General features: G+C 43.9%; 1 protein-coding gene across 1 annotated transcript in view; it reads right to left on the bottom strand.

Moving 5' to 3' along the window:
• MYH13 (myosin heavy chain 13) overlaps positions 1-25,048 on the bottom strand; it is a 71,933-nt gene extending 46,885 nt beyond the window's left edge. Inside the window, exons 1-13 of the mRNA XM_010379594.2 lie at positions 25,022-25,048; positions 22,927-22,977; positions 17,591-17,806; positions 15,423-15,566; positions 15,181-15,337; positions 13,256-13,283; positions 13,055-13,166; positions 10,847-10,939; positions 8,208-8,271; positions 8,021-8,119; positions 7,807-7,910; positions 3,742-3,880; positions 709-827 (exon numbers count right to left, since the gene is read on the bottom strand). Of these exons, the coding sequence (XP_010377896.2) occupies positions 709-827; positions 3,742-3,880; positions 7,807-7,910; positions 8,021-8,119; positions 8,208-8,271; positions 10,847-10,939; positions 13,055-13,166; positions 13,256-13,283; positions 15,181-15,337; positions 15,423-15,566; positions 17,591-17,794 (1,263 nt within the window). The 5' untranslated portion in view covers positions 17,795-17,806; positions 22,927-22,977; positions 25,022-25,048. The remainder of the gene's footprint in view (positions 1-708; positions 828-3,741; positions 3,881-7,806; positions 7,911-8,020; positions 8,120-8,207; positions 8,272-10,846; positions 10,940-13,054; positions 13,167-13,255; positions 13,284-15,180; positions 15,338-15,422; positions 15,567-17,590; positions 17,807-22,926; positions 22,978-25,021) is intronic.
• Between the last annotated feature and the right edge of the window lie 241 nt (positions 25,049-25,289).

The raw sequence follows: 25,289 nt of genomic DNA, 5'->3' as shown, positions 1-25,289 counted from the left end.
ACATAGCGAGACTCTGTCTCAAAAAAAAAAAAAAAAAAAAAAGAGAAAAGAAAAAAGAAAATCAAAAGCAGTTGAATATTGGCAATTTCAGATCATTCAACATAATATTAAATATTTTGTGAGGTGTTTGCCCAGCCCACGCTGTTCCCCTTTCTTTGAGAACGATCATATTTACAAAGATATTTTTCCAGCAACATGGTGATAGCACATGACTCCAGCCCCTGGCCACACTTAATTAGACCCGAGGTGAACACTTGATCCAGGTTGGATTAATTGAGTATCTCTCCTAAGAATTTGGAATTGGGATCAAAAGACACTGGTTTCAGTCTCAGGGTGAGGCTGGAAACACAGAGATATAAACTTGGGAGCTATGGGGTGGCCACAGGCAAGAGAGGTCCAGGAAACTTATTTGCTTAGCAAGGACACAACAGAGGAGAGAGTCAACAGCCCATGAACCCCAGAGGAGCTGGAGGGAGGCTGCCTGGCTCCAGTGGGCTCTTCACTTTCTAATTCCAGGTCCTCATGGCGTCCAATGGGCACTCAATGATTTGCATTCCTTCAGTTGCCTCTGAAGCCTAAAAATGATTTTTCTCTTAATGTGAAAGCTGGTTTCATGTGCATTTCTGATACCTGCAACTGAAAGAACTGTAAAATAATGGCTCAAATAACAAAAGATCTCAATCAACTGGATCAGAGCATCTCCATTACCTGCTGGACATTTTGCCCTTTAGTGACATATTCATTCCCAACCTTCACCCTCGGACAGCACAGGCCCTTAAGCATTTCTGCAGAATTCAGTCCCATCAGGTATCCGGCTTTGTCAGCCACTGAAGGAAGAGAAAAAAATGGCATCATGCAAAAACAGTAGCTGCTAGTGTCCAGTCAGCCCCTGGCTTCTCCCAGAAGTGTTTCTGTAATTCTCTTAGATGTTTTCATGTTGTTGTATCTGTACCAGGTCTGGACTTGTCCACTGAAACTTCAGTCCCATAGTCCAGGGCCCCATGGTTCTCAAGAACTTCCAATTTGCCTCCTAGATGCAACTTTTTTTTTTTTTTTTTGAGACGGAGTCTCGCTCTGTCGCCCAGGCTGGAGTGCAGTGGCCGGATCTCAGCTCACTGCAAGCTCCGCCTCCCGGGTTTATGCCATTCTCCTGCTTCAGCCTCCTGAGTAGCACTGCAGGCGCCCGCCACCTCGCCTGGCTAGTTTTTTGTATTTTTTTAGTAGAGACAGGGTTTCACCGTCTTAGCCAGGATGGTCTCGATCTCCTGCCCTCGTGATCTGCCCATCTCTGCCTCCCAAAGTGCTGGGATTACAGGCTTGAGCCACCGCGCCTGGCCCTAGATGCAACTTTTAATAATAAGAAGCTTCTTGGCCAATCCTGACCTACTGATATTTTGATTTCCTAAAACATGTTAATTACAGGCCAGACACGGTGGCTCATGCCTATAATCCCAGCACTTTGGGAGGCTGAGGTGGGTGGATCACCTGAGGTCAGGAGTTCAAGACCAGCCTGGCCAACATGGCCCTGTCTCTACTAAAAATACAAAAATTAGCCTGGCATGGTGGTGAGTGCCTGTAATCCCAGCTGCTCAGGAGGCTGAGGAAGAAGAATCGCTTGAACCCGGGAGGTAGAGGTTGCAGTGAGCCGAGATCATGCCATTGCACTCCAGCCTGGGTGACAAGAGCAAGACTCCGACTCAAAAAAATAAAAATTAATTACATAGTTATGTTGGAGTCTGACAATACTTTAAAATGTTATATGAGTAAAGGAGCCACCACTTGGACAGTTGACAGTATACATGAGGCACCTTCCTAATTTAAGCAAAGTACCATGCTCATAGTTGAAAGAGAAGTACAAAACCTGACCCTGCCTTCAGATGTTTGGAGATGGTCAAAAGCAGTTGACTTTTGGCTGTTTCCTACAGATCATGGGTTACATGTCTGCATATATTTCAGCAGATGTTCATTGACTTTGAGAACGACCTGGTGGCCTGTATTGAGCTCATCAAAAAGGCAGAGAAATGCTGCTCCCCAGGGACTACTACTTTTTTTTTTTTTTTTTTGGAGTTTCACAATGTTGCCCAGGATGGAGTGCAATGGTGCGATCTCAGCTCACTGCAAGTTCTGCCTCCTGGGTTCATGCCATTCTCCTGCCTCGGTTTCCCAAGTAGATGGGATTACAGGTGCACGCCATCACGCCTGGCTAATTTTTTGTATTTTAGTAGAGAGGGGGTTTCCTGTGTTAGCCAGGATGGTCTCGACCTCTGACCTCAGATGATCCACCCACCTTGGCCTCCCAAAGTGCTGGGATTACAGGCATGAGCTGCTGTGCCCGGCCTGCTCATGACATTTCTTCTGCTTGAACTGATCACTCCCCCAATTTTTCAGAATCCTACTCATCCCTCAAAGTCCAAGTCAGTGCCCCTTCTATCAGGAAGCCTTCCCTGATTGCCCCAGTCAGAAGTGTTTCCTGTGTGAAGACTTGGAGCCCCCTCCACTGTGATGGGCAGGATTCTAGGATGGCACCCAAGGTGTGTCCCCTGGTGTACATGCCTTGTATAATCTCCTTTACTTGAGTGCAGTGGAACCTGTACAACTCCCATGATGAGGTGACCAATCAGGTGACTTTGAGTTAATATAAAGGGAGAATCATCCCAGGCAGGCCTAGGATAGGAGGCTGCTGAGCCTTTATGGGACACTGATAAGGTTATGTAGATTTTTCCGCCCTTTAATTTATGGCTTCACTTCCTTTTTATTACTTGAGAGTTTAAAGCGTACTGCTTCACACACCATGGGGCTGTGATCAAAAGGCAGAATTATCAGGAACCATCCATGTTGCCAGGCTTTAATTCAAGGAACTTGTAAGATGCATCATGAGTGCTAAGAAGTCTAATGAGCAGGATGTATGGGGGGGGGAGTCAGTCACTGCTCAGCCCTTCCTGCTGCCCTCTGCTCTAGTTCCAGGCCTCTTAGGGATGAGGCAGAGGGTGGCGGTAGGATCAGCCAGGTGAGAGTTATGGGGAGGAAGAACTGTTCACCATTCTTGGTTCAGGGCCAATTTCAACAGATGCTGGGGTGCAGGTGATGGGAGGAAGAAAACTTGGCTTCCACTTTACCATATCATTTTAGGCCTGAGTGATGAGGACTGCATTCTGGTGGAGAGAAAGAGAAGTTCACCTAACAATATTGTCTCATGAGAGTCCACCTTAAAAAAAACAACCACATCACGCCTGTAATCCCAGCACTTTGGGAGGCCGAGGCAGGCGGAGCACGAGGTCAGGAGATCGAGACCATCCTGACTAACACGGTGAAACCCTGTCTCTACTAAAAAATACAAAAAAAAAAAAAAAAATAGCCGGGCATGGTGGTGGGCGCCTGTAGTCCCAGCTACTTGGGAGGAGGAGGCAGGAGAATGGCGTGAACCTGGGAGGTGGAGCTTGCAGTGAGCCGAGATCGCCCCACTGCTCTCCAGCCTGGGTGACAGAGCAAGACTCCGCCTCAAAAAAAAAAAAAAAAAATCCTTGGTTTTCAAGGATTCACCACTCTAAGAGTCCTTGACTGAGTGAGCAGACTCCTAGTGTGTGCTACAGTGAGCTTCAGGAAACCTAGATTTAATTTATGCAGTTTTGGAAGAACAGCTCTTGAAATGAATGCAGTTTATCTCACGTGGCCTCGCCCACACACGAACACAGCGGGAATACAGCGGGACCCGATCGCATCCCTTTCCCCGTATGCGGTTACCTTCAGTGCCGTCCGGCTCCGCCTGCTCCTCACGCTGCTTCTGCTTGAACTTCATGTTCCCATAATGCATCACGGCTCCCGTCAGTTTGTAGATCCCAACTTTCTCCTCTGAGCTGAAGCCCAGGATGTCAATGGCATTCTGGAAAGAAAAAAAAGACAACTGTCATAGTAGGACTCAGGGATCCATATGCAGCCTTTTCTTGGCAAAGATCTTACCTCTTTTTTGTATAGCATGTGAGACAGCATTTGCCCAAATAAGTGGATGACAGGTGGGGTGTGGTAAATTAGAAACCATTTGTTTCACATGTTTGTGTGGGTGGATGGAGACTATGGGAAAAAGGTGTGACTTGTCTGTTTCCTTTCATCAAGTAAGAACTGATTACGTAAGGCCGGGTACAATGGCTCACGCCTGTAATTCCAGCACTTCGGGAGGCCGAGGCAGGCAGATCACGAGGTCAGGAGATCGAGACCATCCTGGCCAACATGGTGCAACCCCATCTTTACTAAAACTAGCTGGGCATGGTGGCGGGTGCCTGTAGTCCCAGCTACTCAGGAGGCTGAGGCAGGAGAATCCCTTGAACCCAAGAGGCAGAGGTTGGAGTGAGCCAAGATTGCACCATTGCACTCCAGCCTGGGAGACAGAGTGAGACCCCATCTCAAAAAAAAAAAAAAAAAAAAGAACTGATTATGATCTTTTCGCACTGTACATAGATTTGGGGGGCAATTTTCTGGATGAGGCTACTGGGAACCACTGTATGATACTGAGAACTGGGAAGTCATGGAAAATGACTGGGAAATAATGTTTAACAGATTAAGAGTTTGGCATTGTAATCCAGAAATTCCAGCATTGTTCGGACTCAAGACAATCAACATGCATTATAGAATATTAGATCTGGAAGGGAAGATCGTCAAAGATGATATCATCATTTCCCAAATGAGAAAGGGGCAAGCTTTTGCAGAGCCCTTTCTATGTGCTAGACATTGGGTAGGCATCATCTGTATGTTATCTTATTAAATCCCCATGAAGCCCCTTTAGCTGTGCAGGTTTTTCCAAATTTCTGGATGAAGAATTGAGGGTCTAGTTGGTAAGCAGCCTGTCAAAAGTCATACAGGGAGGGTGTGATAAGACTGGGACTGGAGTTAGGTCTCGATCCCTTCAAAACCTATGGTCATTGCTGGTTTGGTTTTATAACTACGTTGCCTGTCTTCCACCACAAAGGTTTCAACTAAAAGAAATCCTTCTCTGGGGTTCACGTATTGATTATGCAGTAGAGTTTGCAGGCTGAGCCTGTAGAGTATCTGCTGGTAGGACTAAAACATGTCTGGACATGTTTGGTGAGTGGGTAGGATAGACCCAGTAGGCCATCACCAGCAGGATGATATTGGAGAGTCAGGCATTCTTGGAGTGGCACCCCCTTTTAGTGGAGAATGAGCCTATGCCAAGAGCTGGGATATATGGGGAGGAGAGATTCCGAGGCCATGATGGTCATCCCTTGAATCCATATCCCATTTCAGGGATGCATATCTCTGTCCTAGAGAGGGGTCATTGTAGGTTAAAAGAGAAAGAACTCTTTCAAAAACACTGAAAGGAGCGGGTGAAAGCGTTACTGCCTGGGGACCCTTTTGGAGAATGTCATCTCCAAAGGTGGAACCTGGGTATATGATGAGATGTCACTCCCATTATGAGGTTACCAATCAGTTGACTTTGAGTTCATAAAAAGGGAGACTATACCAGGCAGTCTAGAAAAGCTCTGTGAGGCCAGGCGCAGTAGCTCACATCTGTAATCCCAGCACTTTGGGAGGCTGAGGTGCGTGGATCACAAGGTCAGGAGTTCAAGATCAGCCTGGTCAACATGGTGAAACCCCGTCTCTACTAAAAATACAAAAATTAGCCGAGGGTGGTGGCAAAAGCCTGTAATCCCAGCTACTTGGGAGGCTCAGGCAGAGAATTGCTTGAACCTGGGAGGCAGAAGTTGCAGTGAGCCAAGATCGCGCCACTGCACTCCATCCTGGGGACAGAGCGAGACTCCATCTCAAAAAAACAAAAAGAAAAGAAAGCAAAGAAAGCTCCGTGAGAGGAAGGAGCAACAGCCGCATCTGGCAGCAGGCATCTAGGTGAGGACATGACTTAGGCATGGTGACTTCTAGAATTTCGTAGGTGGGCCTTTCTCAGGGAATGGGGGCCTTGCAGTCATTAGCCTGGCCCTTTCTGTGCTTACAAGTTAGTGAAGACTGAGGAAACCTCATTAAAAATATATAACAACTTAAATTCAATTAAATGTGGTCTAAAACTGCCTCCATACATAGCAAACTACAACCTAAATCAGTACGTAAACAAACTGCAACCTAAGAGTATATGCTTGTGACAAATAGCTGAGTCTCAGCCAATCACAGCAGCTGAGCTTCAGCCAATCACAGGCTGCCAAACTGATGAGATATTGTCCATATAACACAAATGCTTCTTCACACCACCTCCAGATAAGGCAAAGGCTGGCCTGCAACCAATCAAGCTGTTTCTGTATGTCACTTCCTTTTTTCTGTCTATAAATACTGCCTGCCATGTTGCTGGGTGGAGCTCTCTGAGCCTCTCCTGGTGCTGAGTGCGGTCCAACTCATGAATCGTTCTTTGCTCAAATAAACTCTGCTGAATTTAATTTGTCTAAAATTTTTCTTTTAATACTATTAGACCAAATGAAGGCTAAGAAGCTGGTCATGGGGCAGTGTCTCTAGGATGATGGGCAAGACCCCTTTTCACAAGCTCTTGCAGCTGTTATATGGGTGGAGCCAACAAGGGTGGAGATGAATTGCTCACAGATAGTATACTTTAATTAAAAATGTAAGTTCTGTAGTTAGGCAGACCTGTGTTTAAATACTTTGTCATTGGACCTGGTGCAGTGGCTCATGTTTGTAAGCCCAGCACTTTGGGAGGCCGAGCTGGGTGGATCACCAGAGGTCAGGAGTTTGAGACCAGCCTGGCCAACATGGTGAAACCCCAATTCTACTAAAAATACACACACACACAAATTAGCCAGGCATGGTGTTGCATGCCTGTAGTTCCAGCTACTTGGGAGGCTGAGGCAAGAGAATCGCTTGAGCCCAGGAGGTGGAGGTTGCAGTGAGCTGAGATCACGCCATGGCACTCCAGCCTGGGCAACATAGTGAGACTCTGTCTGAAAAAAGAAAGAAGAGAAGTAAGAAGGAAAGAAGGAAGGAAGGAAGGAAGGAAGGAAGGAAGGAAGGAAGGAAGGAAGGAAGGAAGGAAGGAAGAAAGGAAGGGAGAAAGGAAGGAGAGAGAGAGAGAGAGAGAGAGAGAAAGGAAGGAAGGAAGGTAGGAAGGAAGGGAAAGACTCTGTCATTGATGAACTGCGTCTTCCAGAAAATTATATATATTTTAAGAGTCAGCTTCCACATTTATGAAATGGAGACGATAATGACACCTATGCCAGAGTTGCTTTTGAGACTATAATGAGATAATACAGGTAAAGCCACTTAGCTCAGTGTCTGGCACATGTAAGTGCTCAATATATTTAGTTATTACTGTGATTATGATTATTAATCCTGCAGGTACTTCCCCCAAATAAACACCACAGGCCAGACAGGTGTATTGAGGAGCTGGGTGTCTAAGGTGAGCCTAAAGTGAAAGGCAGAAAGGAAAATGGAGAGCCTGTTACAGAGTGGGGTTGGTTTTCTGCTTTATACTTTTTTGTATTTTCTAAATTTTCTTGAAGAACCATATAGATGGTTTTGCAACATGAAAACTTTCAACAAATGTTATGTTAAAGATCTTATAAATGCAAAAATGCATTCTAGTTAAAATGCTAGAGAACAGAACTGAAGGCCTGCTTCGGTGAACCTTCTGGATTCCCATTTTGGAATGCTGTGAGGTGGAGCTGAGTAGGGAGGGGCCAATCTGTGCTAATTCTCTGAGCTCTTGATCTCTGAGATCTTGAGTCTAATCACCTAGTATCCCTGGATTTCAGCTTTCCCATTAGCTCACTAACGTGTCTCTCAGTTCATAAACTCAATAATTCTGTGCATAAACAGACAAATAAATGGCATGCTTACATCTGTCGCCAGCAGTTCTTCACTGTCATCGATACTGGCCACTGTGACCTCTCCTTGGCTCACGAAGGGGAAGTCGAAGGGGTTGGTGGAGATCAGAAGCAAGTCTGTGAAACACAGAGATCCCTTTAATGGCTTATGCATAACTTACTCTGGGTTTTTTTTTTCCCCCAATGTCACTGATTTGGAAGATAAGAAAGGTATTCCAAGAGCTTACCAATTAGTTCTGGCTTCTTGTTTGACATAATTTGGTAGAAAATATGATAGCTTCTCTCACTGGATAATTGAAATGTCACTCTGGATTTTTCTAACAGATCTAAGGTAACAAAAATAACGTGATTTCAGATTCCCAAGTGGTGCTTTTGTGGCCAAAACACCAACAGTTTTATAGTGTCTGGACTCACAGGTTTCGATGTCTGCTGATGCCAGCTTTCCTGTGGCTCCAAAATGAATCCGAATGAACTTCCCCTGTCCAATAACAGGTGGACAAACGTTACAGTTATTTGATTTATGTGGTTTTTGTGGCTGGCCTTGGATAGGTGCTGCCACAGATAAATTATAAATGCAAAAATGCTAGAGAACAGAACTGAAGGCCTGCTTCAGTGAACCTTCTGGATTCCCGTTTTGGAATGCTGTGAGGAGGAGCTGAGTAGGGAGGGGCCCGTGTGTGCTGATTCTCCGAGCTCTTGATCTCTGAGATCTTGAGTCTAATCACTTAGTATCCCTGGATTTCAGTTTTCCCATTAGCTCACTAACGTGTCTCTCAGTTCATAAACTCAATAATTCTGTCCACAAACAAACAAATAAATGGCATGCTTACATCTGTCGCCAGCAGTTCTTCACTGTCATCGATACTGGCCACCGTGACCTCTCCTTGGCTCAGGAGGAAGGGATGCCAGAACATGGGCACCTCTCCACCTGGTGCCCAGAGCTCCCAAACTGGGTCAGCCAGGACTCAGGTAGCTCTACCCAAGCACCTGGTCCTGTTCCTACAACTCAGGAGATGCCCATAGGCTCCTTCTCCAGCTCTCTTCTTGGGACTACTCCATTCTTGACTACCTGCCTGGTTTTTATCCTGTTCTCTTATACCTGGATTCTTAACTCTTCATAACGCCTTTGAATTCTCACTGGTCAGATTGTTCTGTCTTTTTTTTTTTTTTTTTTTTTTTTGCTTGTATTTTAATAGATGATACTTGTGAGATTCCTTGCTTGAGTTTCACGTATGGCTGACTACAGAAAAATCTAGCTCACAGGCCTGGGCTCAGGCTCAGGCCTGGCTCTCTGGCTGCCAAAAGAACAACTCAGGGTCTAGGTGGCCCACTTTCTAGGGAGTGGGAGGTAAAATTTCATATGCGTGTTTGTGTGTATGCACCTGCTTCATACATTGTCTGCTTAATTGGTCCTCAGCGACACTGCGAGCAAATTTGAGGACAAAAAATGTTTTCTTGCTTGTTCCCCTACAGCAATGGGTGAACTGAAATGTGGATGATACTTAGTAATGCCTCAATATTTTCTGAATGAACCCTAGGAAAAGTTAGTGAAGGATCAGTAAAGGCATGCGTGCATTGTAAGTGCTGGGTGTTAAGTATTTTTAGCTGCTTAATGGAAGACAATGGAAGTCATCCCTAGCCTGCAAATATTTGGAGGGTGGAAAGAGGACAAAATAATTAGAATGATTGTGACTTCTGGGTCAGGGCTAAGAGTAGAGGCCCATGAACTCAGTAAATGGGAACGAGAAGAGGGAGTGCCTGAAGGTATCGTCTTTCACGTTAAGCTGGTATCAGGCCAGTGCAATAACTAACTTGGTCCAGGCATGGGTAACATACCTCTGCCATGTAACATGTGCCCAGACCTTCCACAAGGAAGAGGAGTTTATTTGGGCACCGGGGAGGATACACAGGCAGACTGGCAGTGCAAAGAACATATCCAAGGAAACAAAAGTCAAGGCTCAGAGCCATGGTCCTTGATGAATGTATCTACTTCCTCATCGATAACCATTTTATCTTTGAGGGGCGACAAAATACAAGTTTGAGACTATCCAACTACTAAGATGTGTGAAGTTTTAATGTACTTTTGCAACCATAGGCACAAATGATGGCTTCGTCTCTGAGTACTTGCTCCACTGGCCAGTGAAATGAAATAGAGGGTTGGATGTATGTTTATTTCCAATGGGAAGTAAATGTCTTTTTGATTAAGCCAATCCTAAGTAAAAAGTTGAAGGATGGCACACATCCTTCAATATGTCTTCAGTATGAATCTATTCCATCTTTTTTTTTTTTTTTTTTTTTGAGACGGAGTTGCCCTCTGTTGCCCATGCTGGAGTGCAGTATTGCAATCTCGGCTCACTGCAACCTCCACCTCCCGGGTTCAAGCAATTCTCCTGCCTCAGCCTCCCAAGTAGCTGGGATTACAGGCAGGCACCACCTGCCCAGCTAGTTTTTTGTATTTTTAGTAGAGATGGGGTTTCGCCATGTTGGCCAGACTGCTCTCGAACTCCTGGCCTCAAGTGATCCACCCATCTCAGCCTCCCAAAGTGTTGGGATTACAAGCGTGAGTCACCGTGTCCAGTCTATTTCAAATTTTTGAGCTCTTCTGCCTTCACTAGGTTTGCCGTGCTCCCAATCCCTGCTGAGTTGGAAGAGGTCAAATCTGCTAACTTCATTCACACTAAGGTTTCCGTGGCTAGGTCAATAGATATGGCTTAATGGATGTTTACATTTTAAAATGTTTCCCCACAGAGAGATCCATTTTAGCATAAAGTTGATCTCTAATTGTCGGATGTGAATCATGTGAGTGACTTCAGGATGCTGTGAGGTGACATTGCCTTGTTAGGGTAGGATGGCAAATCCTCCCACTGCCAGGGCCAAACCAACACCTTCCTCAAAGTGTATCAAAATATTCCCGGTGGGTAGCCTGATCTCAATCACTTGGAGGTAGAAAAAGGCCCCCGCATATTCTAGTTTATGGGGCAGTTTTCCATATTCAGCATTTTGGGAGAGGGTATGGTTTTGGGAGGATACTTGAAAATTGGGCTGGGTCTTACAAATCTTGAGGAGTTGTCATTCCTCACAGTCTTGGCATTTCCAAAGGCCTCCAGCAGCGGGTTGGCTTGGATGATCTGATCCTCCAGGGTTCCCTAATCATAAACAAGAAGAGGAAAAAGAGGGTTTTGGATGGTTTTCTAAAGCAGCTCCTTGGTGAATACAACGGTAGGTGCTCTGGGTAGGTTCAGGGAGAGGTGTCGACCAGCTCCACCTGGTGGTCAGTGCAGTATCTTCACCCCCCACCCCCACCAGACCTAAGGCGTCTTCAAGGTGCCATCCTAGACAGGCTTTTATTAGCATAGCATCGAAGTGACTTCTGGTCATGCCAGGTTCTAGGCAGGAATATTACTCCCTCCATCAGAACATCCAGACTGCCTTTCTGATAACATTTCATTATAAATCATGGATTTTAATAACACGTACCTCTGTTATTGCATGTAATATGACCCACCTAGTATCACAGATATTTGTGTTCAAAAGGAGATATAGAATGTGAGTAAAGCAAGTGATCCACGAGATAATACAATAAAAACAGTGGTTCTCAAAAAGGTTTTTTATGTACCAAAAAATATGAGAATGATTATTCAGAAATCCACTCTAGAAAGCAGAGTTTTCACCTTCACCCTTCTGGGCCCGGAGCAACTTAAAAAATACTGTCAAACCTAATGGTTCTCAAAGTGTGGTCCCTGGACCAGCAGCATGAACACTACCTGGGAATATGGGAGAAATGCCAGGTATGGTAGCTCACGCTTGTAATTAGCACTTTGGAGGCTGAGGCAGGAGGATTACTTGAGGCCAATGGTCTGATACCAGCCTGGACAACATAATAAGACTCCATCTCTACAAAAAATTAAAAAATGAGCCAAGCATGGTGGTTCCTGTAGTACTAACTACACAGGAGGCTGAAGCAGGATGATCGCTTGAGCCCAGGAGTTTGAGGTTACAGTGAGCTATGATGGTGTGCCACTGTACTCCAGCTTGGGTGACAGAGTGAGACCCTGTCTCTACAAAATAAAAAGGAAGAAAAATGCAAACTATGAGGTCCCACCCTAGATCTACACAATCAGGAATTCTGGGCCTGGGCTCTGCCGCCCTTTGTTAAGAATCCCTCCTGTTGATTCTGATGTGTACTCCAGTTTGAAAACCACTGGTGTAAACATTCCTTCTCCAGAGGAGGATGTGGAGTTGGTCAAAGTCCCTCAGCTGTAGCTGATGGAGCTGGTGCCAGAACTCAAGTCCATTCTGGTGGAACCACTTCCTGCTTTGCTCCATGTGATACTGTGATATAATAGGAATGGTATATTTTGGTCTTTTTCTAGTTTCCTGGCACACAGCTCCTAAAACCCTTGGAATACCTGAAGTGATAAATGTCTTTTTGTGTGCTGATGAGATGATTGGTGGCTTCGGGGGTCCTGGAAAGCTCAGGATGGGGGCTGGTTGCCAGGGAACCAACCATGTGATTAGAAGTTTGGAACTTTTTGTCCTATCCTTGACCCCTGGGAAGGAGAAAAGGGCTGGAGGTTGAGTCAATCGTCAATGGCCAGTGATTTAATTAATCATGCTCTTGTAATGGAGCCTCTGTAAAAACCCTACACAGAAGGCTTCAGAGAGGTTCCAGGTTGATGAACACCTGGGGGTGCTGGGAGGATGTCACCTGCAGAGACTATGCCCCTCCCCCATACCTTGCCCTAGACATCTTTTCCACTTGGCTTTTCAACTGCATCCTTTGTAACATCCTTAATAACAAACTGGCAAATGTAAGCAAAGTGTTTCTCTGAGTTCTGTGAACCATTCTAGGTCATTATCAAACCTGAGAAGGAGGTTGTGAGATTCCCCTGATTAATAGCTGCTTGGTTAGAAGTTCAGGAGGCCCGGACTAGTCCCTGGTATCTAAAGTGGGGGCAGTTTTGCAGGACAGAGCCCTTAACTTGTGATATTTGATGCTTTCTCTAGGTAGTGAGTATCAGAATTGAATTGAATTGTAGGACACCCAGTTGGTGTCTGCAGAGAATTGGAGAATTGTTTGGCATGGAAAAACCCCATACGTTTGATGTCAGATGTGTTCTGTGTGAGGATACAGAGAGGAAAGAAAGAGTTTCTCCTATTTGCCATCTCTGCTGAGCACATACCCTGCATACACTTGGTGCTCATCCAGGCTTTAAATTACACTTATTCCAATAAGCCTCCAGATGCAGGTGGCTGCTTACCTGCATTTTGCCTGGCTGTGTCTCCTTCTTCTTGTCCCCAGTGACTGCAATTGTTGCAAAATACTGGATGACACGCTTGGTGTTCACAGTCTTCCCAGCCCCGGATTCTCCGCTGCCAATTTAAAAGTAAATGGGATAAAGGAGAGTGGCAGGGAGGGCACTGGTTTCCAAGACATGATGGTGCAAACAGGGGTTACTCACGTGATGAGGATAGACTGGTTGTCTCGATCTAGAAATGCAGAGGGAAGCAAAACAAAACAAATAAACAACAAACAGAACATTAAAATGAAGTAACACTGGGGGAGGTTGGAGAACATGGGCTCTAGTTAATATCTCTGCCATTAACCAGTGGTGTGATTTGGGTATGTCTAATCTTCTTTGGGACAATATAGGCAGATTTCTCAAATGTGGAATGTGCAACATGACCAGCCTGGGAGGTAAGTGATTCTCTACTCACTGTGGTGAGTCCCACAGTGTAGAAGTTACTCATGTTAGTAGATCTTTAACTCCCTGCTAGCACTTTCCCATCATCTTTTTCCATAAAGAAAGCAAGTGTCAGGTTCAGAGCTTGTGGGGTCACAGCTTTTCATTGGCATTTATAGATGCTGATTGGTTTTATTGCATTTTTCTTTTACCTTTACCTTCTACTTGTGAAAAGTGATACTGGTTTTTCACTTGCAATAGAGCATGGTTTGAACTGTGTCCCCCTAAAATTCGTGTATTGAATTTCTAACCCCTAGTACCTCAGAATATGACCTTGTTTGGACATAAAATGTAAGGTATTTAGTCAAGATGAGGTCATGCTGGAGTAGGGCAAGCCACTGATCTAATGTGACTGGTATCCTTCTAAACAGAAGAAATGTGGAGACACACAAGCACACAGGGAGAATGTCATATGAAGATTAAGGCAGGGATCAGGGTGATGTTTCTATAAATCAAAAACAACAAAGATTTCTGCTAGCAAATCATAGAAGCTAGGAGAGAGGCATGGGCCAGATTCTCTCTCAGCGTCCTCACACGAACCAATCCTGCTGACACCTTGACCTCAGACTTCTATCATCTAGAACTGTGAGACAGTGCATTTCTATTGTGTAAGCCCCCCAGTCTGTGATACTCTGTTACAGCAGCCGTAGCAAACTAATAGAAATTGTGGTATTAGTCTTCCCTTTTAAATTAATGTAACATTAATTGATTTCAAGAAAAATATTAAGTTTGCAGACATGGCAAGGAATGTGATTGTAAGAAAGAAATGACAGAAGTTTGGGCACCATTGCATTAGATGATTTTTAAGCATCTACAGGTCTCAGATGTGTGCTGCTTTTTTTTTTTTTTTTTTTTTTTTTTTGAGATGGAGTTTCACTCTTGTTGCCCAGGCTGAAGTGCAGTGGCGAGATCTCAGTTCACCACAACCTCCTCTTCCCAGGTGCAAGCAATTCTCCTGCCTCAGCCTCCTGAGTAGCTGGGATTACAGGTGCCCACTACCATGCCTGGCTCATTTTTTATATTTTTAGTAGAGACAGGGTTTCATCATGTTGACCAGGCTGGCCCTGAACTCCTGACCTCAGGTGATCCACCTGCCTCAGCCTCCCAAAGTGCTGGGATTACAGGCGTGAGCCACTGCGCCCGGCCTTGCTTCTACTTCTAGTATCTCTTCCAAGTCAAGTCAGGTGAAGGTTGAACAGACAGACTTGATATTAGGCATCATGGCATGACAGTGTTATCATGTCTGTACTCCCCAGGTCGTTCTGGAAATTTAAGGAGTTGATGGGGAGACCGAGTTTGGGGAAGAAGGCAGGAACACTGCTTTACCCATTTGTCTGAGTGGCTGCCAATATAGTTTCTCTTCAAAGTACACCTGGATTGGGAGTTCCCTGGGGACAAGGTAGGGCATCTCATTGTGTTCCACCTTCTCACAAATAAGCATGTAGCTTCAGCCATAATCACAGGCCTTGTCATGCACTGTGACTGGCAATGGAAGATGTACCCCTTGCTTTTCATCCCCAAATCATTGGACTCTCTGAAGATCACTTTGATTATTGCACCATTCAGATGACCAATGCCCCCCAAAGGCTTGAAACATTAACTATGGATGGCTTCAAAAAATGTGAATCAAAGAAATTACTCACCAGTCAGCATGAACTGATAGGCATTGTCAGAGATGGAGAAGATGTGGGGTGGAGCCTCCTGGCGCTTTTTGCCCCTGTAGGCAGCCACCACCTCGGGGTTGTACACCGGCAGCCACTTGTAGGGGTTGACGGTGACACAGAAGAGGCCTGAGTAGGTCTGGAAAAATCAGAACATTTATCATTTGGATCTTGTTTTTACTCAGAGAGAGACATGAAATAAAAAGGTATTTACAGACACTCACGTAGATCATCCAGGCTGCGTAACGCTCTTTGAGGTTGTACAGCACCGCAGGTTCATGCAGGTGAGTCATCATGGCCATGTCCTCGATCTTGTCAAATTTGGGAGGGTTCATGGGGAAGACCTGGTCATTGTTCAGAGTGAGCGTCTGGGTATTGAGAAGAAAAGCAGGTAATAAATGGGTGAGCCAAGTACCTGCATTGCACTTTACTGATGTGGTGGAAGTAGTGAGATATTGTGGAACAATTACCCCATTGTGATGGATAATTTTGTGGATCCTTTCCATGACCAGACATGATCCATAAATAACAGTTCTTGAAGAATCTGTTTCTGGTCAAACTACGTGACCAATTCTGGTCCGATGCCCCCCGTCATCCTGTTATCATGTGTACCAGGAGTGGGTTACAGGTGTGCAGAGCTTTGGAGCCCTTGGGTCCCAAGGCCAGTTTGCCTCTGTTTACCTTATTTATTGTGAGTGCTGTGATGAGACAAAGGTTGGAAGGTTACAAAGAACTGCTCCCAAGTGTTCTGTGCTTTTCCATCTCAATATCTCTGCTCATGAGGGTTCCTTCAGCTCGAATGTCTTCATGAAAATTTTGTTTAGAAACCTTCAAAACTCATCTCTAGCACCATCTCTTCCACGACCCATCTCCTCTCTCCCCTATTGCTTCAAGGCTCCCATAATTATTTGTACCTCTGCTCTAATAGTTCAAACATTTGGGGGTGCATCATGGTTCTTTGCTGAATATTTTCAGAAAATTAATTATTTTTTTCCCTTCTCTGTGTTTTTCCCACCTTTCTCCCCCATTCAAGCTGGCTCTGTACTCCATGGCTCAGGAGAGATAGAAAATAGGGCAAGAAAAGGAAAAGAGCTTGTAATACTTCCCAGATTTTGATTTCCAAAAGCCTAAGTCCTTAGGAAAACTTTGAAGTTTTCACAGAAAGGTAAAAAGAAGGAGTTTTGCTGGTATAGACCAAATTTTTTGAGGAAGGGAGGCACTTCCATTCCACCACCCCAGACTAGAAAAAGAGAGACAGACACCCAAGGTAGCCAAAGGGGAGGCAGAAAAGTCTATGTATCCTGAACTTCTAAGAACTGGGGTTTATTTCTTTTCTTTTCTTTTTCTTTCTTTTTTTTTTTTTTTGAGAAGGAGTCTCGCTCTGTTGTCCAGGCTAGAGTGCAGTGGCATGATCTTGGCTCACTGCAAGCTCTGCCTCCCAGGTTCACGCCATTCTCCTGCCTCAGCCTCCTTAGTAGCTGGGACTACAGATGCCCACCACCACGCTGGGCTAATTTTTTGTATTTTTAGTAGAGACGGGGTTTCACCGTGTTAGCCAGGATGGTCTCGATCTCCTGACCTTGTGATCTGCCTGCCTTGGCCTCCCAAAGTGCGGGGATTACGGGTGTGAGCCACCGCGCCTGGCCAGACTGGGGCTTATTTCTTAATAGATCCTCCAGGGAGGCTGTGAGTCCCCATTGTGGTGCTGTGTAAGGTTCTGAAAATGTGACACATCCCTGAGGCGGTTGGTGGTGGAGTGACCCCAAGAGTGACTGAAAAAAACTTGTCCCAGCCCACTGAAAAGGGGTCGGAATCAGAGGCTAAGTTTAATAAAAATAAAAGCAAGGTCTGTCTCATATGCCTGAGTTTGTGAAATGAGATTCATACCTGCCATATACATCTTTGGGAAATTCTGGGAAAGCAGGTGCAGAGGTATGCTTATATTTGCAAAGCAATCAATGCTAGGACCTAGACCTGGTGGATGTCCAGTAAGTACTGAATGGTACATGATAATTCTCCACATTAAACGCGTCAATGGCTCCAGAGCTTCCTCTGTAGGAGCCACTCTACAGTCCAGAGAGGTATAATTGGTCGGCCCATCCAGTATCAGCCTCTTCCTTAAATAGCCCAACCTTTTCTGCCCTCACCTGCTGTCTTCCTCTAAAGCAAACACAACAAAACCCCTCAAAGCCCAAGTCCTTGGAGAAGGAAAAAGGGAAGAGTGAAGATGCATGCAATAGCAGCTTTCACCTGCTACCTCACCGCAGAGCAGATAAACTAAGTTTTGTTCTATCTTCAGATTCCAAAGGACCAGCATGCAATTTCTAATATTCTACTCCAAAGAAAAATGAGCATGTCCGTATTATCAAAGACATCTGGAATCAACACTCACCCGGTCATCAAGGGTCTTGACTATGACTTTGTCATTTTCCCTACTCTGGATCATGCCTTTCACATACATTTCCTTATCATCTGCTACAAAGCAGGCTTTCTTGGAATCGAATGGACGATTTTGAGCCTCGATTCTCTCCTTCTCTGGTTTCCGGAGGTAGGGAGCTGCTTCTCCAAAAATGGCCATTTCTGCATCAGAGCTCATGGCTGCAGAGGGCTGGGAAGACCAGAGGGACTGCTGAGTCTCATGCTTGGGTGGACTACTGAAGCTGCAGGGCCCCAACCCTTATTCCATTCAAACAGGCGGCCAGATTCAAAGGCTCCTAGATTGAACATAGGTCCTGAGGGATCTATGGCCAGGTCTAGGAGCTTCAAGTGTGAAAGCGGGAATAAGCTAAAGGGGATATTTTATTCTAACAAAAAAGTATGAAGGTTTTTTTTTATCCTCTGAGTGTCGATTTTGGGAGTATTTTAGTTCAGTCCCATGTGTACATGTCTGAATCAATTAGAGCCAAGGTGAACCCAATAAAAGAGGCTTCAGGAAGTACTTTCTTTCCTTCTTTTTTTTTTTTTTTTTTTGAGACAGAGTTTTGCTCTTGTTGCCCAGGCTGGAGTGCAAGGGCTCCAGGTTGCAATCTTGGCTCTGCAACCTCCACCTCCCAGGTTCAGGTGATTCTCCTGCCTCAGCCTCCCGAGTAGCTGGGAATACAGGTGCCCGCCACCACACCCAGCCAATTTTTTGTATTTTTAGTAGAGAGGGGGTTTCACCATGTTGGCCAGGCTGGTCTTGAACTCCTGACCTCAGGCGATCTGCCTGCCTCGACCACCCAAAGTGCTGGGATTACAGGCGTGAGCCACCGCGTCCGGCCTAGGAAGCACTTTCTAAATCGCTCATCATGTTTGAGCCTGTGATCTCTGTGTCATTCTAAAATCTTAAGAATATTTGAATATCATCATTGGAATGCTGATAATTCTTATTAGACATTTCAGTTAGCCCCGTGAAAAGTGAATGACTTGAACATGAAGATTTGTCACATTTGTTTAAATAACCAAGATGGTGGGAGGCAAAATGGCCCAGGGCGATGATCCCAAACTTTAACATGCCAGAATCCCCTTGAGGGGTTGTTAAAGCACAGATTACGGGCCCCATCCCAATAGTTTCTGATTCAGCAAGTCTGAAGTGGGGCCTAAAAATGGGCTTTTCTAGCAAGTTCCCAGGTGATGCAGATACTGCTGATCCAGGGAGCACACTGAGGATGGCTGGCATAGTGCCTTCCTGTTCCCAGAGTGGTGCTTGAAATGTAGCAGCTTCAGGCAGGACTTCATTAAGAAATTCAGAATCTCAGACCTACCCAAGCACCCACCTGACCTCAGGTGATCTGCCCACCTCGGCCTCCCAAAGTGCTGGGATTACAAGCATGAGCCACTGTGCCTGGCCAACATAAATATTTTAATAAAAATTACCATGTTTTCTGAAACAAAAAAAATTAGTGAGAAGGATAATGTTGTTTTTGATTTTTTGCAAATCTCTTTACTGTCTCCTTAATGGAAGACTGTTGGATTCTCATATCTGCTTCTGTATTCATGCCTTTGCTGTATGTTTGGTGAGAGTAAATATAAAATATTTAGCTATGTAATTCAGAAAAGGCAAGAGTATTTTAGTCACCTTTTCAAATAATTGTGAATTTTCTTCTTACTCTACCAAAGCTTGACAAGTGGTAGTTTCTTAAAGGCTAGTTGCAATGTGGAATCTGAAGCCATATCAATAAACATTTCATTCTCCATTACATTATAATCTACTAGTCTGTCTTGCATTTTGAGTCAATCTTCTTTTTCCATATGTGGATTTTATACATTGGTTGTTTGGAAAATACTGGTTCACTGAATTATATAGTACTTTCAAATGTGGACACGTTTTCTTACATTATATAAAAAAATTACAATCCTTAATATCACCACCATGATATCATTTGAAAATTCTTTCAGTACTAGGAAGCTGTCAAGCTAATGGTGGCAAATACATGTTTTCCTGTACGCATTCTCGTTTATATTTGAAGGCTCAACGTTGTGATTTATAACAAATGCTGTCAGTTTTTCCTCAAGATGACAACCACATTGTTCCTTTTGGAGAACATGTTTGCCAAATACCCAAGTCTGAATAACTAGAGCTTGTCTGCTAGTTGGTCTTTTAAATAAAAATGGTGCTTTGTGAATGAAGTGGCTAGTTCAGCTTGCAACTCACACAAACACACATGTGCTTTTGCAGGAGACAACCATCAAACTTTGGTGGACTTCCCATTTCATCACATAAATTTTTTTTTTTTTGAGGCAGAGTCTCGCTCTGTCGCCCAGGCTGGAGTGCGGTGGTGCGATCTCGGCTCACTGCAAGCTCCACCTCCCGGGTTCATGCCATTCTCCTGCCTCAGCCTCCCAAGTAGTTGGGACTACAGGCGCTTGCCACTACGCCCGGCTAATTTTTTTGTATTTTTAGTACAGACGGGGTTTCACTGTGTTAGCCAGGATGGTCTCGATCTCCTGACCTCGTGATCCGCCCGTCTCGGCCTCCCAAAGTGCTGAGATTACAGGTGTGAGTCACCGCGCCTGGCCCATTACATAAAATTATTAATGAAACTTTTTAGTGCAAGTGTAGGGTAGTGAAGAATACAGTAATTACTAATGCAGTTTGGTGTCGTGCCTTGATTTGTAATAAGGTACCAGCCATGTATTCATCCTTGCTTTTGCATCACTCATGCAGTGAAAATGGCAAATAACAGCTAGGTGTTATTGTGAAATTGTTTTAGCCTCATGTACCTCCTAAAACGTTCTTGGGATTCTACAAGGACCCACAGACCACACTTTGAGAATGACTGCCCTATTGCATAAGGGAATCCTGACTGGTTACAGGTTTACGACCTTATAATATGTAGCTTGGCTTAGCGTTAAGCGTGATACCCAAAAGTGTTGGAAGATGATTTACATCAAAACCATCTGTAACGTAATCTCTGTGACTGGGACCAGGGAAACTAATTTTTTGATAAGGGCCTCAGAGAGATGTTTGGGAACCACTGGTTTAAAGCATTACTTTTATGAAACTACTCTGCTTTTCCAAAGCCAAAACCACGGCACAATCTCATTGCTTGTACACAAAATAATTTTAGGCAAATTTTTCTTAATTTAATATTTTGTATGCTTACTTTAAAGCCTATTACCTTATTTTATCAAAACATGCCATCAATTATAAGTTCCACAAATAAAGAAAAAAATGCAGCTAATTTAAACTGCAATGCTCCTTTCTATAGATTGTGATATGTATCCTCATTTCAGAGAGAAATTTGTAAACAATGTACAAAAATCAGAATTGATAGAAATAGGGTAATATTTGCTTAACGTTTAAGAAGTGTGCTACATCCATGTATTCTATGATATAAATCAGTGTTTCTCAAACGTAAATGGGCATATGAATCCTGCTGTGAATATTCACTAGGTCTGGGGTTGGGTTTGAGCTTTTAAATAAATATCTTACAAATTTCTCAGCTAATGCTGATATAGCAAGAACATAGGTAACTTTAAAAACAAATAAGAAAAAATGAATCAATGTAAATAAAAATATTAAGCAAATTGACAGTATTGGTGTTAACATGGCTATTGCAAAACTTGCGATGGCAACAGAAGAATAAAATCTGAAGTCAGGGAAAGGCTACCAGAACTGATAATTGAGCCATATTTTTAGTCCTCCTGGAAAAACAAGGCTTTTCCATCTGGGCCTCACTGACAGTTTTCAAGTAGAGATTTTTCTCCCTTCATTTACTCTAACCGTGACTCAGAACCCAGTATCTCCTAGTAGTGTTACCTAGATGATGCTTGAGTTATCCCTCCATATTCCTGCAATGGTGCATCTAACCTCGTTGAATACTTTTAGGCACAACTCTTTTGTCTTTGGGGCAGGTTTGATAGGCCAAAAATTCTTCTTGCTTTAAATTAAAATCTCGCTCTCCATAATTTCAGGACAATAGTTTCTCATTCCACCCCTTGGTAACAGCAGAACTAGTTCAAACCTTCCTACGTGACAACTCTTCAGTCTTTTGATGGCTGTTCTGTGTTCTGCTTAGCTTTATCTTCTCCATGCTAAGTACCTTCAGCTTCCTTTGCTTCTTCTGTGATGTGCTTCTGAATCCCTTACCATCTCGGTCACTCTTCCCTGAACCCACTCCTGTTAATCTCTTACAGTGTGATATCCAAACCACATGTCACCCTCCGCTGGAGTGTACCCTCACCTCTCTTGACCTAGGTGTCATGCCTGAGGTGGTGATTGCCTGTTGGCAGCCACGTCTCACACTGCTGACGTGCCACTCCCTTTCGAGCAAAACCCCTCAATCCTCTCCGTGCACGCAGTTGCTAAGTCAGATCTTCTCCTTATATTTATGCAACTGGGAGTTGGGACCCAAGGGAAGACCATTCATTTTTGACTGATAAACTTCACCTTGTTAGATTTGATCCAAGTCTCTAAGCATGACTCATGCTGCCCACTGAGCACCACCCTCAAGAGTTTCCTTAATTAGCCTCTTCTCTGTTCCAAGAGCAGGACCTGCTTCCAACGTTGCATAGCTGTGCCCCTTCAACCACCTCTGTTCCTGTCTTTAAGGGCCTTCTAACTGAGATGACCACCCCCGCCTGCTAATCTCCATCACCCACTTCTGAGGGTTCCTCTCTCTCTGTTTACCCTCTGTGTACCATGACACCACTCTCAACTTTCATCCCTCTCCCGGGAATTTCACCACTACTGTGTCTTGTCAGCAATGATGTGGTCATGAGTCAATGACACCTTGCGTTTTTTGGTCCCAATTCATCTAGAGTTACCTCTAATAAGCACACATTTTAAGGGGATAGGGTTTTTATTACCACACCGGGCATAGGATTGTATGGATCCCTCCCCATTCCTTCAGTATTACGCATGAGGGAAGGTGCAGCTGTGCGGATTCAGGGGTGCAGAGTCTGCTCAAGGAGTAGCAAAATTAGCCTGTGTGTGGAAACTGCATCTGGATCCTATGAACATCATGTTCTGGGCCAACTAAGTACTGTATATTGACTTGGAGCTTGTATGTCAAAATTCTGCATCATATTTTGTACATTTTGGTGTAATGAGCAAATACGAGAAGCCATTCTTCCTTTGGTAAAACCTGTATATATTTTAAAATCTGTGTTTAAGAATAGTTAAGTTATTGGTTTCAAATTCATCAATTTCATCTTCTTACGCATGTAGCAAGAATGAGAACGTGTAAAACAATGTTGGCTAATTTCAATGATTGCATTCATGACCAAGCTGAAAATAACCCTTACCTTCTTGGTTCCCAAGTGATGGTCAGTGTCCTTCAGGAATAAAGCGTCTTCCTGGGGATAATTTGAGAAACAAAAACCAAACCAAAAAAACAAAACAAAACAAAACAAAAAACCCAAATGAGCTACAAAGAGTTTAAATAAATATAGAAACTATATTTGTTCCAGTGTATCTACCTTAAATAGAAACACAGTAGATGGTGTGGAATGAAATAAACTTGCTGTTTTGAATTTTCACTTTTGATTAAAATCATTATTCTTTAAGTAGTTGGTTAATTACAATATTTAATTAATACTCTCTTGAGAAACTTCTGTGTGTATAATGCACTGTGTCAGCTCCTTAAGGGGGTATGAAGAAGAAAGTACAGTATCTTCCCTATACAAATGCAAAAGTTAGTAAGGGATAGGAGAATGCTCGAATAAGTCTTTGAACAGGATTAAGACAAATTTTTAAGGAGTCTAAACCAAGTACTATAGGAACTTAGAAAAACTGCTTCTGACTGGGGGGCTGTGAGGGGTCAGGGAAGAAAGAAAGTAGAGAGAGGAATGCTCCAGATTGCAGCTTGGATGCTTAGGGGAAGTCACCTTTTTTTTGGCAAGAAGAGAAAAGTTATAAATTGTGGACAAAGACTTCTTGATTCTCTTCAATGCTCTAAATTCACCCTGCAGATGATGAAGGTAGGGCAGCTGAAAAGTCACGTGGGACTAAGGGAGCTCAGTTCTAGGATATAAACTATGTGGCTATCTCAAGGAGGAATGAGTGTCTGAAAAATTTTCAATATCAAATGTAATTTAAGCAAACGTCCTATTTACCATTCAGTGCTTCTATGGAGCCAGGGGAACATTTCATGAAGCCCCATTTAGGCAGGAACAGACACTTAGGATTTGGTTTACTATCCTTGTTGCCTCCTTCCTTCTCAGTCTTTAATGCATCTTAAATAATCTCCAACTGTATCCTAAAATTCTCACAAATTTCTTAAAAAATTAAAGTATTACATACTGTATTCTGAATCTCAATTTAAAAAAATATGGAGGCAGAGCTACAGAAATTCTAATATCAGCTCTGTTAAGTAGCTGGTATGCTTTCTTTGGGCTCCTGTTTCCTTCTGTAAAATGAATCAGATGCACCAGAAAATCTCCAAGGTTCCTTTCAGCCCTGTGAGTCTATAACAGAAAGTACCCCAGTAGAGATGGTGGCCTGAATTCAAAGCATCAGAAGTCTCTGAGGGATGCTATGCACTGTCAGACTCAATTCAGTCCCAAGTCCATAAAATATGCCATGTGAGAACCAGTCAATTCAAATCAGACTATGACACATTGTAAGATGGGTAAGATGCTTGAGATTATTTCTTCCCACAGCCATTTTTCAGAAATCCTGACATGGGAAACAAATTAAATAACCATAAACATGTCAAATAATAGCTTAAGCAATCACAGAAGTTACCATGTTAATTTGCTAACTGAACAGTATAACATTGACCTGAATAATCAGAGGAGGAATCATGCATTATATTCAATTTTGTTCTGCAGGTGAATATTTTTTGTCTTATAACTGCTTATATTCTTGTCTTTTCACCCCTTGTAAAAGTTTCTTTCTTTCTTTCTTTTTCTTTTTTTTTTTTTTTGAGATGGAGTTTTGCTCTTGTTGCCCAGGCTGGAGTGCAATGGCACAATCTCGGCTCACCACAACCTCCACTTCCCAGGTTCAAACGAATCTCCTGCCTCAGCCTCCCTAGTAGCTGGGATTAGAGGCATGTGCCACCATGCCTGGCTAATTTTGTATTTTTAGTAGAGACAGGGTTTCTCCATGTTGGTCAGGCTGGTCTCGAACTCCCGACCTCAGGTGATCCATCCACCTCGGCCTCCCAAAGTGCTGGGATTACAGGCATGAGCCACCATGCCCGGCATGTAAAAGTTTCTTGAAAGGCAGTTGTCTTGTCTTTCCATTTTGTCTCCAACCTTGCCCTCAACACAAGACCTTGCACTTAGTAGGCCCTCCGTAAAGGCTGCTTTGTTGTCTACCCTCCTTGACTGGTAACCTGATCAGGTGCAACTATAGCTACATGGAGCAAAAAAGTGGGCACTTGTGAGCACTTACCTAGAGATGCTGCGGTCACAGCAATTTTGGGAGTGTGACCCCCCAGCTCTCTTTATACTCCCAAATCTGCCAGCCCAGCACTCTAACTTGGCTATATTTGGGGGATCACCATTTACTTGTTAGATGTAAATGCGTCGCAGCCCTGATCTCTCACTCTTGTTAAGTTACTTGGATAAATGACCAGCGGAGGCTGTATAATGCCAAGTCAGCTGTGTAGGGATTTTGACGTTGGACACAGATCTTGGAGACTTAGAGAGTCCTAGGGGCT

Source organism: Rhinopithecus roxellana, chromosome 19 (assembly GCF_007565055.1).
Source record: "Rhinopithecus roxellana isolate Shanxi Qingling chromosome 19, ASM756505v1, whole genome shotgun sequence".
In the NCBI taxonomy this organism is placed as follows: Eukaryota; Metazoa; Chordata; class Mammalia; order Primates; family Cercopithecidae; genus Rhinopithecus; species Rhinopithecus roxellana.
The sequence above is the reverse complement of the archived record's forward strand: the minus strand, read 5'-3'. Positions and strand labels throughout refer to the sequence as shown.